General features: G+C 38.7%; 1 protein-coding gene across 1 annotated transcript; it reads right to left on the reverse strand.

The window, feature by feature from the left end:
* LOC114882027 lies at positions 1-903 on the reverse strand. The gene is given in 1 exon segment (XM_046289173.1): positions 1-903. A coding segment is annotated over 1 exon segment (903 nt).
* Between the last annotated feature and the right edge of the window lie 13,394 nt (positions 904-14,297).

Below are 14,297 nucleotides of genomic sequence, written 5' to 3' on the forward strand. Positions count from 1 at the left end.
TCATGTGGACTCGGGGCTCAAATATCTACATTTATACAAACCTACAGCAGAGGATTTTATTCCGATATCAAAAATATCACCGACCTCAGTGAATTTTTAAACACCTAAACGGAATGTATTTCTATACTCGGCAATGAAGGACAGAATACATATGGTACAGTTGCGCAAGATGCAGCAGTTATTGCGTACATCAATAGTGAAGGACATGCCATAAAATTGTATCCTACGATACTGGAGGATATCAGTATCGCAACCAAGAGGCACAGATACTTGAATATCAGAAGACGGAGCGACCCTCGCCCTATTTTCTCCGTGTGCCTGAATCTCCGCCATTCTATTGACGAATTGTTGAAGAGGTAGGCCAAGCTTTCTACAATACTTCCTAAATATCCTCATGTTGCTTTCATAAGGGAAAGTAGAAAAGGAATCTAAGAGACCAAGACGTCTGACATCATTGGTCAAATGGAGAAGACCATGACATTATACGTACAACTCTTCAGTACGAAGAACAAATTTTTGCAGAACAAGCTCTGCAAAATTCAAAAACTGATTCGACGGAGATTGTGAAGCTAAAATTGTAATACCTGTGTGAAGGAACAAGAAATGAACATATAAGTTATCGTTGAGGAGACCATACGCCCCAACCGGACCTGTATATAAAAGATATTGCCGAAACTCTGTTGCTTTTTATTTGGAATTATATACCAGAGATCTTAGGCGTCTTCCAAAATCAGAGGGACAACATTGTCTGAGTCTACCCAGTCTTGCAGACATACGAGCAAGATGACTATTTGATAATTTGGACACACGTGAATATTTTCCGCATATCCATGCAGATAATATTTTTTTCATGACGCCCAAGCATACCAAATGCATATATTCAAATGGAACTTGAGAAACCATAACAAAAGGTAGTGATGATAAGGGACTGCAACCTTCTTTATGATGGTCCTCATCTACACATTGAGAATATTGGTCGTCAGTTCTAAGCAGATGCTTTATGCCATTGAAGACATATCTACCTTCGCAGTGGTAGCCGATAGGTGGGGTGCATCGGCTCACCGACGCGGCGTGAATGTGTTAGTGCGCCAACTTCACTGCGACAACTTCGATGGGACTGAGTGTACATCGTCACATGTACTTTCTTGTGTACTGCTACATGTATTGTTGCTCTGTTTTATGTATGCAGGCTTTCTAATAGGTTGCTGCCGATTAAATCTACTGTCTATAATTTCTGGCAACATGGAGTCTTCATAAAACCTCTGTCGTCTCTTTGTACTTTTGTAATTTTTATTCCTTTCTTTGTCCATAAACAGAATAAAGCAGTTTGCCTATTCGCTATGTGCAATTGTCCTTGTATTTGATAATAATAGTGATGAATTTTATTCATCTCATCACCTCGAAAGATACGCCGTATCGCAGGTAACTGCTGTATTGCTTCAGCAGGCGATAAATCCTTCGCCGATTCAGGGCATTTAACTTCGACGATAGTAAAGGGTCTTTCATTTTCAGCGCAAAAAGTAAAATTGCAATAAAACAAAAATTTTTTTTTTATTTTGACGTTTATTTCATTACATTATGTTCTGAAAACAATATCATTCATATGGCCTCCACGGCTTTGCTTGACATAGCCAACTCTGTCAACAAAATTGTGCATGACTCTTTCGCACATATCAGCCGAATATCGCCAATAACGCGTCGAATGTGTGCTTTCAACTCATCAATCGTTCGTGGTTTGTTGCTATAGACTTTTGACTTGACATAACCCTATAGAAAAAAGTCTAACGGAGTTAGATCACACGATCTTAATCACCAAACTTTTGACGCAATAACTGAATTGTTTCAGCAGCTGTGTGACACGTGGCACCATCCTGTTGAAACCACATCTCATTCAAGTCAAAATTATCCAAATTGTCAAACAAGAAATCACGAATCATAGCTTGATAGTGTTCACCATTCACTGTAACAGCATCTCCTTGTTCATTTTCGAAAAAAAATGGTCCAATGATGCCTCCAGCGCATAATCCACTCCAAACAGTGATTTTGCTTGTTTACAAAGTTCGGTTTCCAATTATCTCAAGGCATTTGCCTCGTTTTCTCTTCCATATTCAAGGGAACGCAAATATTGAATCTGGGGATTACATTACATAGTTGCCAACCCAATACTGTTCTCTTATTCTGTCGGGAAGGGCAAGAGTATATTATTTTCAATAATATTCACAAAGCGACGTCTTAGGCGCTGTACGTCATGGGAAAAGGTTTCTGAGCAAGGGTTTCCACCCAAAACTATGGTAGTGATGTATGCCGCTGCGTATACACCACAGCTGTAACAATCCGGTTGCGCCTGAACTCTTTCAAAAAGTATATGCTTTTTGCGAATATGAGGAAATCGTAATGCAATATATTTCTGTTCTTTCTCTACGAGCTTGTCATATGCACTGCCAGGTAAACTGTCGTATACATGGAGTTTGCGGGCGTCGAAATAGATACTTCGCCAGTGATCAGAACAATTATTGCACGCTTTTGTCACTACAGCAGGGATTGATAAATTTTGTAAACTGTAAGTATAGGACACGGCGTTTCAAAAGGAGTAGTTTCTCTGACGACACGCAAAAATCGATCTAAGGATTCATCGTTTAATTTACTTTGCATAGGTAGTACATTTTTCTGTACGTTAGTTACTGATCAAACAGCAGTCTCCAATATATAATATTCTACAGCATCATCTATGAAGTTCTCTTCTTGGTCTGAATGACTGACAATAACACACTCGCTAGTTACTGCTTCAACGGTAATATTTGATGCTATAACACTGTTCTGTGTCATGTTTTCGTATGTACGCTTTTTTGCGATTTGTCTGCTACATTTTTGAATGGATGCGGCGTTTTCTTTTGCCCGTAGTATGTATTCTGGATTTCTAATAGGCATGTGTCTATTGTGGCGGCTGTCCAATATTTCCGGAAGCATGCATTCTTCGTAGAAACGCGTTAGGAAAGGTTCCATATGATTTGTCCAAAACGCGTCGTCCCTATTTACGTGGATCATATGTATGCTTTTAGGTGTCCAGATAGCGAAAATACAGTACTTCCGCTGCGTTATATGCAACTGATCTTGTACTTGGTAGAAATACTGGTGCTTCCTATTCATTTCTTGTATATCTCTCTTATCGAAGATGTTTCGTAAGTGACGTATTGTTTCTATTGCATCTATCGCTGTCAAATTCTCAGCAGATAGTGGGCATTTCAATTCCAGTAAACCGTCATCGTCGATAAGTTCATCAGGAGATGCACCCAAGTATGGAATGTCGCGATCAATGAACAATCCACAAGTTTGAATTCTTGGTTTCATTGCGTTCGCTACGTCTTTTCTTGCAATGTGTCCTTTATCGCGGCAGTATTTCATAGCAGCGGTATCGACAGATGGAGGATATAAAATGTTTTTTATCATTGCTGCGCAGGACGTTGTTGTCTCATGCCACATACTACTGTGTCCAAGAAATAAGGTGACTTGTGTTATAAAATGAAGAATCTTTATTTATTCATTCAAATCAATTTCATCCCCTTCAAAATAATCCCCATTCGACATAATGCACTTATGCCAACGTTTTTTCCATTCCTCGAAACAGTCGAAAAAGTCCTCTTCCGGAATGCTCTTCAAAGCGCGTAGCGATTCACGTTGGATCTCTTCAATAGTCTCAAAACGATGTCCCCGGAGCGGTCTTTTGAGTTTATTGAATAGCCAGAAGTCGCACGGTGCTAAATCAGGCGAATACGCTGGCTGTGGAACGATATGAGTCGCATTTTTCGCAAAGTAATCACGAATAACCAATGCCGTATGGGACGGCGCATTATCGTGGTGCAAAAACCAAGAGTTGTTTCGCCACAATTCCGGTCTCTTCTTACGAATGGCTTCACGCAAACGACGCATAACATTTAAATAATATTCCTTGTTAACAGTTTGTCCCGGCGGCAGGAATTCATAGTGCACCACACCATGGTAATCGAAGAAAACTGTTAACATGACTTTGATCTTTGAACGGCTTTGGCGCGATTTTTTCGGTCTTTGTTCACCTTTAGCACGGTATTCGCTCGATTGGTCGGCTGTTTCCGGGTCGTAGGCATAGATCCAAGTCTCATCTCCCGTAATGATGCGTTTCATGACCGGTTCGTAGTCAGAAATCATCTCCTTGCAGATGTTAACGCGACGCTCTTTTTCGAACAAATTGAGTGTTTTCGGTACCAATCGAGACTTGACACGTTTCAAGCCCAAAATGTCTTTTAAAATGGTATTGACTGATCCTCTTGAAATGCCAACAGTATCAGAAACGTCTGTTATTGTCAGTCGACGATTTTTGAGCACCAATTTTTTTGTTTCCTCGATGTGGCTTTCATCAGTAGACGTTGATGGCCGTCCTTGGCGCTCTTTGTCTTCAACGCTTTCTCGGCCATCTTTGAACACTTTGTACCACTTATAAACATTTTTCTTCGACATAGCTTGGTCGCCGAAGGCTTTCCGCAACATTACCAACGTTTCCGCTGCAGAAATTTGATTCCGCAAACAAAATTTGATGCAAACTCTTTGCTCAACAAAGATATTCATTATGACAATCGCCGAATGTACTTTTATTGATCAGAATAAAAGAGCCTATCTCAAAAACAATTGAAGATAATGACCTGAAATTTGGAACAGACGACAGAAACAGAGCTACTAATCTGCCGAAAAAACATTTATCAATTTGGATAAAGCCGCGAAATTTAAATTGAAAAGTCACTTTACTTTTTGGACACAAGTTTGGACCATAATATTTATCCGTTCCTTGCACTGGCTTAAATTTCCTTGTCTTGCCATAGGTCATTCGAGATTCTTTCGTTTTCGCAACTTTTTTCTGCCGCCGTTCCTCCGATCTCTTTATAGTGGTGGAATGGTTTTACACATGTTCTTATGCATTTCTGTAAGTACTTGTTGCGTATTGTATTGCGTAACAGCTCCTGCAATTCTAGCATTGTAGGAACCTCTTGCACCAAAATTAATACGTTTTCCACCAATGTCTTTGCAGATAATTGAAATAAATGTTTCTGCGGGATTGTTTGTGACATTCATTAACAAACTATCCGAATAGCAACTGAGGAATCGTATGGCTTTCTCGACTTCACTGTACAGACCGTATAATTTCAAAGATGGAACGTAATTTTTCTCAGCTCTGTTTTCGTCCTGCATACATGTATGGCTGCAGCTATTGCACTCCTTGTGCTCACCAAATATATGGCTAGGTATACTTAAAATGTCCTTCTGAAGTTCTCTTGTTTTGATATGCTGAGGCCCTTTTTCTTGTTTTCGCGCATTGACTGCTAAAGCTCTACGAATATTTAAAATATTTTTTTTAATGATATTTCGATGCGCAACAATTCCACGATCTCTGTGACCTCGTTTGCGTTTTCTCCGCAACGTGTCTCAACTTTTTACATAAATTACGAAGTAAGTGATTGGTACACTCAACTTTTCTAACTGTTACTTTTTGCTCTCGGTAAGGTCTGTTATTCACAATAGTATGATAGACGTTGTTATCACCATCGGCAACAACCGTTCTATATATCAAGTAATGCATTTCAATGCTGTATTTGAAACCTTCAGCAATAGCATCACTTTCCATGCTACTAGAACTGCCATAACGATCATAGTTTTTATAACATTTATGATGTTTTGGGGATGTAGTTTCTCGTTCCGCTATATTACATATTGTGCAGTATTTATTGCGTATGCCGATAAACAGAACTTTTTCTGTGCGGAAACCTACAACGGCACCGATACGGGAAAGTGAATTATAATTCGTTCCATACGATCTTTTCATCCAGCTACCATCAGCTATGACAGTTATGTATGGGATACCGTCGACGACTTCATTGTTTTCAAAAGCTAATCGTCTTTCTTCCTCACCTGCTGCCTGCATGGTATGCATTGCGCTTTTCATAAACTCATCTACAAGATTTTCACGGTACCTCCGGTACCTCGTTTCAGCCATGCAGGGTATGGCTGACATGTGGTTAACTCTGTTAAAGGTTCATGGGTTCTTGCCAGTAATGTTCTATTATCTGTATACCATGGGATGAATTTGTCAGAGTCCACCACTCGAGGATTATGGAAAACAATAGTTCGTACTATTGGAGTTATAGGTTTAATAAATTGTGAAACAGTTCTTTTAATATAATTATAAAACTTTATTCAAAGAGCAAGGAAGGAACGTCTTCACTATGTCACGAAAGAACAAGGAATGAATCCTTCTGAAAATGCACGCTGGAAAACTAGCGCCTACTTTCACCCGGCCTTCAATGTGTTTATTGCCCCAGACCCTTAGGTCTTGTACGGCTTGAAACCTATCGACTCTGGCGACAGAAAAATTCAAAATTGAAGTCGATAGGGGCCGGCAAAGTGGGGACTTAAAAAAAAAGGTGTCTCCTGGTTGACGAGATTCCAATCCTCCTGGTGATCTGAAACATAAAATTAAGGTTCATTTTTATTAAGGTAAAGTTTATTGCGTCCCATACTGTTTTTTTTTATATTTTGACTCTGAACTGTAGAACAATTAAAAAAGTAGGTAGTGTTATAGTTATACACCGCAGTGTAGTCTCCTTCAAGAGTGATACATTCATTCTAACGCTTCTCTAACATTTTGATGCCCTTCTTATAGAACGATTTGTCGAGGCCTTCAAAAAACGCTTCAGTCTCCGATATGACTTCATCATTTGTCCCAAATCTCTTTCCCTGGAGCATCCTTTTGAGATTTGCGAACAGGTAATAGTCGCTGGGAGCCAGATCTGGCGAATACGGCGGGTGGGGAAGCAATTGAAAGCCCAATTCGTCGTGCAGTTTTGTCATCGTAACCATCGACTTGTGACACGGTGCGTTGTCTTGGTGAAATGAGCACTTTCTTCTTCGCAATCATGGGGTCGTTTCTTTTTGATTTCATCCTTCAATCGGTCCAATAACGCTGTGTAATATTCACTATTGATGGTTCCTCCTTTTTCAAGGTAGTCAATGAATATTATGCCATGTGCATCCCAAAAGACGGAGGCCATCAAGTGAGCAAAAGAAAATCATGGACGAAAAGCCCTTGTTGGGATGACGAACCTGATGTGCAGGTTGTGTAGTAACACGTCTAGGTGCAGTTATTTCAGGGAATTGAGAAAGGATTTTGCCGAAAGGATTATCTTTTTCCACTGAAGATAAATTGGCAGCGATAACAAGTTTGGTCAAATTATCACGCAGACACTGATGTTTAAGATCAATAAGTCCGAAATGTCTCAGGAAATCTGTACCGAGAATTGAGCGTTGAACTTTGGCTACGCAAAATTGCCATTTGAAAACTCTACGAAGTCCTAGTAATTACACCATAAGTATCGATTGCTGAATTATTTGCTGTATAAAGTTTGTAATCAGTTGGACGAAGAGGTCCCTTAGAGTCTGCTCTAGGTAAAACCGATACATCAGCACCTGTGTCCACAAGATATCGTGTTCCAGAAGTGCGATCAGTGATGAAAATACGGCTTTTATAACTAGGACCATCGTCCATCGCCTCTATTGGCGACGGTCGTCGGAGTTTTTACAAGGTTGTTCGCAACGATGAACTAAATTTCCAAATCTTCTGTGATAATAACACATTTGGTGAGAATTTTGTGAGTAATTTCTTGAAAATCGGCTTCTAGAGGTGGAACGTTCTCTGCACCTACCAAAAGGTTTATTACGAAATTGATTGCGACGAACATTGACGGCGAGAGCTTCAAGATACGTAGCTTCGAGAGCTACAGAATACCGCGGTAAGATGGGGGGATGCATACGATCGAGAGGCAAACCGGAGTTCACCAAGCGGCCACCAGCACGGAGAAGGCCGTCTGATTTATCAACGAACGGGTTCAAGCACAGCAGCGGACTGCGCTTCGGCAACTTCTTTCCCGACGACAATAATTGGGTTTCTGCAGAAAACGCGTGTGACTGAGCCATCCTCAAACCCGCGGTACGCACATCTCTCAGCTCTGATGCCGTCAAAAGCTAGGTAACTCTTCGAGGCCGCTTTGCCGTCTGCGCAGTCTGTGTATCGGGCGTAGGCAATACGCCACGTCGCGGAACAGTCGTGTCAAGGAGGAAAATCTAGTCAGCAGCTTCGGTTCAACGGGGGTCGCGGTAACGTGCAACGCGCGGCGCAGTCGACTCCGTTTTGGGCCAAGACTCTTCCGGGGTGGCCAACCACTCCGGGCCGTGCCACCAAAGCTCCGAATCAATTAGTTCGAGGGGCCTACAGCCGTGCGAGGCCAGATCGGCGGGGTTGGCCTTCGTGGACACGTGCGCCCACGAGTGAGTATATTCTTGAAACTTATCAAGGTCTATTTCGTACGAAGATGAAATGACTTGTAGTACTGCGCGAAATTTCTTAATTAACCCTTTCGCTTCGAGCGCCGGATATATCCGGCATCCACGCGGCGATCTGTGAGTAAAAGCGCCAGATACAATCGACATCTATATAAAGTGTCTACAAGTGCCATCTGTAGTCAATTATTATAAATGTAAACTATATTTGTTATATTAGAGCAACCATTGTTTTATTAATCACAGTTGTTATTTAAGACTTAGAAAAACGTACATACAAAAACTACGCGCACTGTGCACAATTCTCGTGCGCACTTCCGTTCAGTGACGACACTTCGGCGGACTGGACTGCCGAAGCGAAAGGGTTAATGTAGCATCGATTCCTGTTATACTGGCCGAAAGTTCTGTATTTGAAAAAAATGTTCTTGCAGTGTTTCCATCATTCGATGAACCCCATCCTTGTTTTACTACGTAAACTAATAATCCTAATTTTTGTCTAAATTGCTGTTGAATATGTTTTTTTCTCTCATCTCGAATTTTTTTTAAATCAGGTGTATTTGCACTCCATTGTTTGAAGGGTATATTGTATGAAATATGTAAAAGGCATTCAAAACATCTGATCCATGCATGAAGGGTAGAAAGTCCAAACGAATAATTGCGACGAGCATAACAGCTGACCGTAAATGTCCGCGCCCAAAATGACGTCCACCGTATCGGGTACATATACTGCGGGTCCGCCAAGGATAAATCCGCAAACGTGTCGAGGTTAAGATCCAATGTGCGACGAGCCGGGAGCCGTGAAGTAAGCTTGGGGAGAACGAGTGCATCGAGTTCAAATTGGTAAGACGGATCCGTCACGGAACGGAGGGAAAAACACGTGGCCCGGCGGCAACGCCGGCAGCCGATTCTCCAAGGCCGTTTAATGCGATATCAACACGACGTTTCGGCAACTGTAAGAGGTTAGCGACCGACTCCGAAACGAAAGAGGTCTGCGATCCCTGATCCAACAACGCTCGCACGCGCGTCTGCGCCCCGTGCGGCCCTGTCAACGTCAACTGAGCAGTCGCTAAATGACCGTACACTTCCGGGGAACCACGTTCACTGTATGTACGTTAACGCCCGCGAAACCTGGGGACCTCTCTTCCCGAGACGTGCTTGGTTTACTCGAAACTTCCCGTTTCAAGGGGGGTACAAGGGGATGCTCGATGGAGCAGTGAATTATGACTTCCCTTACAGGTCGCGCATCGCAAGGGTGAGGTGAATTCGGCGGTCCTATGCTGTCCGAAGCAGATATAACAGAGACGTAAACGGGTCACCTCCGCATAGCGCTCCGATAGCGCTCGAGCTCGAAATTGCTGGAACCGATACAAGGGGTGTGTATGCGTTAAACGCATACTTTACCGCTAAAGACGCTGTACATGTGTATGACACAATCCACATACCGCTCGCAATTCGCTTCTCGCTCGCAGGGGGGTACTTCTTACTGCTAAACACACGCTTGGTCGACCAGCGCACCATGGTACGCCCACGCACCTCTCCTTGTGCCACCACGGAGGGAAAATGCACGCTCATCACTCGTGCTCAATTAAGGTCAGGGGGGAAAGCACGCCACATCGTGCTTTCCATGGGGAAATTACACATACATGTGCCCGTTCAGGGGGGAGTGCACGCCATATCGTGCACTCCATGGGGATAATGCACACACCGTGCCCGTTCACCGCACTCACATTACACCGTTCGGACGAATCGCGAGGCCTCGCACGTGTATACCGGTTTTTTCCGCAGCGCGTGTACACTGAGTTGCATTGAACTTGTCGCAGTGAAGTTAGCTACAAATTCACTAACGCATTCACGCAGCGTCGGTGAGCCAATGGCGAGATCGGTTCACCGACGCTGCGGCGTGAATGTGTTAGTGAATTTGTAGCCAACTTCACTGCGACAAGTTCAATGCAACTCACGAGGGGAACTACCCAAGTGTTACGCTCACTTATTAATGAAACTTTGCCACCTTGTAGAGCTCGTCGCCCTGAACACGCCTACACCCCGTTTTGGGGGCAGACGGCTAATTGTTTACAAGATATTAACAATTAAAGTTAGTTACCCCTTACATTGAGAAGCATGACAAACCAACACATACAAATGCTTAGCTCCGCGGTAAAACGCTTCACTCGCAATCTAGTTGTCTACGGTTCAAATCCATGATTCACAACTTTTTTTTTCTTTTTTCTTTTTAATGATAATTTGTCTCTTTTTGAATAACTATTACAACTGTGCTATAATCATTGCATTTATTAATAATTAATTAAATGTGCTGAAATTTTTTCGGAATTTAAGTTATCTTTTCTATCCGATACGTACATTAACACCCTTACCGCATTCAAAATTCGATATATCGATAGTTGGATCGATTAATCGATATTTTCGATATATCGATAGTTGGATCGATTAATCGATATTTTCGATATATCGATAGTTGGATCGATTAATCGATATTTTCGATATATCGATAGTTGGATCGATTAATCGATATTTTCGATATATCGATAGTTGGATCGATATATCGATATTTTCGATTAATCGATATTTTCGATATATCGATAGTTGGATCGATTAATCGATATTTTCGATATATCGATATTTTCGATATATCGAAAATATCGATTAATCGATATTTTCGATATATCGATAGTTGGATCGATTAATCGATATTTTCGATATATCGATAGTTGGATCGATTAATCGATATTTTCGATATATCGATAGTTGGATCGATTAATCGATATTTTCGATATATCGATAGTTGGATCGATTAATCGATATTTTCGATATATCGATAGTTGGATCGATTAGTCGATATTTTCGATATATCGATATTTTCGATTAATCGATATTTTCGATATATCGATAGTTGGATCGATTAATCGATATTTTCGATATATCGATATTTTCGATTAATCGATATTTTCGATATATCGATAGTTGGATCGATTAATCGATATTTTCGATATATCGATATTTTCGATATATCGATAGTTGGATCGATTAATCGATATTTTCGATATATCGATATTTTCGATTAATCGATATTTTCGATATATCGATATTTTCGATTAATCGATATTTTCGATTAATCGATATTTTCGATTAATCGATATTTTCGATATATCGATAGTTGCATCGATTAATCGATATTTTCGATATATCGATATTTTCGATATATCGATATTTTCGATATATCGCTATTTGGATCGATTAATCGATATTTTCGATATATCGATAGTTGGATCGATTAATCGATATTTTCGATATATCGATAGTTGGATCGATTGATCGATATTTTCGATATATCGATATTTCCGATATGTCGATAGTTGGATCGATATATCGATATTTTCGATTAATCGATATTTTCGATATATCGATAGTTGGATCGATTAATCGATATTTTCGATATATCGATAGTTGGATCGATTAATCGATATTTTCGATATATCGATATTTTCGATTAATCGATATTTTCGATATATCGATAGTTGGATCGATTAATCGATATTTACCATATATCGATAGTTGGATCGATATATCGATATTTTCGATATATCGATATTTTCGATTAATCGATATTTTCGATATATCGATATTTTCGATTAATCGATATTTTCGATTAATCGATATTTTCGATATATCGATATTTTCGATATATCGATAGTTGGATCGATTAATCGATATTTTCGATATATCGATATTCTCGATTAATCGATATTCTCGATTAATCGATATTTTCGATATATCGATAGTTGGATCGATTAATCGATATTTACCATATATCGATAGTTGGATCGATATATCGATATTTTCGATATCTCGATATTTTCGATTAATCGATATTTTCGATATATCGATAGTTGGATCGATTAATCGATATTTTCGATATATCGATATTCTCGTTTAATCGATATTTTCGATATATCGATAGTCGGATCGATTAATCGATATTTTCGATATATCGATAGTTGGATCGATTATTCGATATTTTCGATATATCGATATTCTCGATTAATCGATATTTTCGATATATCGATAGTTGGATCGATTAATCGATATTTACCATATATCGATAGTTGGATCGATATATCGATATTTTCGATATATCGATATTTTCGATTAATCGATATTTTCGATATATCGATATTTTCGATTAATCGATATTTTCGATTAATCGATATTTTCGATTAATCGATATTTTCGATTAATCGATATTTTCGATATATCGATAGTTGCATCGATTAATCGATATTTTCGATATATCGATATTTTCGATATATCGATATTTTCGATATATCGATATTTTCGATATATCGATATTTGGATCGATTAATCGATATTTTCGATATATCGATAGTTGGATCGATTAATCGATATTTTCGATATATCGATAGTTGGATCGATATATCGATATTTTCGATTAATCGATATTTTCGATATATCGATAGTTGGATCGATTAATCGATATTTTCGATATATCGATATTTTCGATATATCGATAGTTGGATCGATTAATCGATATTTTCGATATATCGATATTTTCGATTAATCGATATTTTCGATATATCGATATTTGGATCGATTAATCGATATTTTCGATATATCGATAGTTGGATCGATTAATCGATATTTTCGATATATCGATAGTTGGATCGATATATCGATATTTTCGATTAATCGATATTTTCGATATATCGATAGTTGGATCGATTAATCGATATTTTCGATATATCGATAGTTGGATCGATTAATCGATATTTTCGATATATCGATATTTTCGATTAATCGATATTTTCGATATATCGATAGTTGGATCGATTAATCGATATTTACCATATATCGATAGTTGGATCGATATATCGATATTTTCGATATCTCGATATTTTCGATTAATCGATATTTTCGATATATCGATAGTTGGATCGATTAATCGATATTTTCGATATATCGATATTCTCGTTTAATCGATATTTTCGATATATCGATAGTTGGATCGATTAATCGATATTTACCATATATCGATAGTTGGATCGATATATCGATATTTTCGATATATCGATATTTTCGATTAATCGATATTTTCGATATATCGATAGTTGGATCGATTAATCGATATTTTCGATATATCGATATTTTCGATATATCGATATTTTCGATATATCGATAGTTGGATCGATTAATCGATATTTTCGATATATCGATATTTTCGATTAATCGATATTTTCGATATATCGATATTTTCGATATATCGATATTTCCGATATGTCGATAGTTGGATCGATATATCGATATTTTCGATTAATCGATATTTTCGATATATCGATAGTTGGATCGATTAATCGATATTTTCGATATATCGATAGTTGGATCGATTAATCGATATTTTCGATATATCGATATTTGGATCGATTAATCGATATTTTCGATATATCGATAGTTGGATCGATTGATCGATATTTTCGATATATCGATATTTCCGATATGTCGATAGTTGGATCGATATATCGATATTTTCGATTAATCGATATTTTCGATATATCGATAGTTGGATCGATTAATCGATATTTTCGATATATCGATAGTTGGATCGATTAATCGATATTTTCGATCTATCGATAGTTGGATCGATTAATCGATATTTTCGATATATCGATATTTTCGATTAATCGATATTTTCGATATATCGATAGATGGATCGATTAGTCGATATTTTCGATATATCGATATTTTCGATATATCGATATTTTCGATTAATCGATATTTTCGATATATCGATAGTTGGATCGATTAATCGATATTTTCGATATATCGATAGTTGGATCGATTAATCGATATTTTCGATATATCGATAGTTGGATCGATTAGTCGATATTTTCGATATATCGATATTTTCG

The sequence above is a fragment of the Osmia bicornis genome, chromosome 16 (assembly GCF_907164935.1).
Source record: "Osmia bicornis bicornis chromosome 16, iOsmBic2.1, whole genome shotgun sequence".
Lineage (NCBI taxonomy): Eukaryota > Metazoa > Arthropoda > Insecta > Hymenoptera > Megachilidae > Osmia > Osmia bicornis.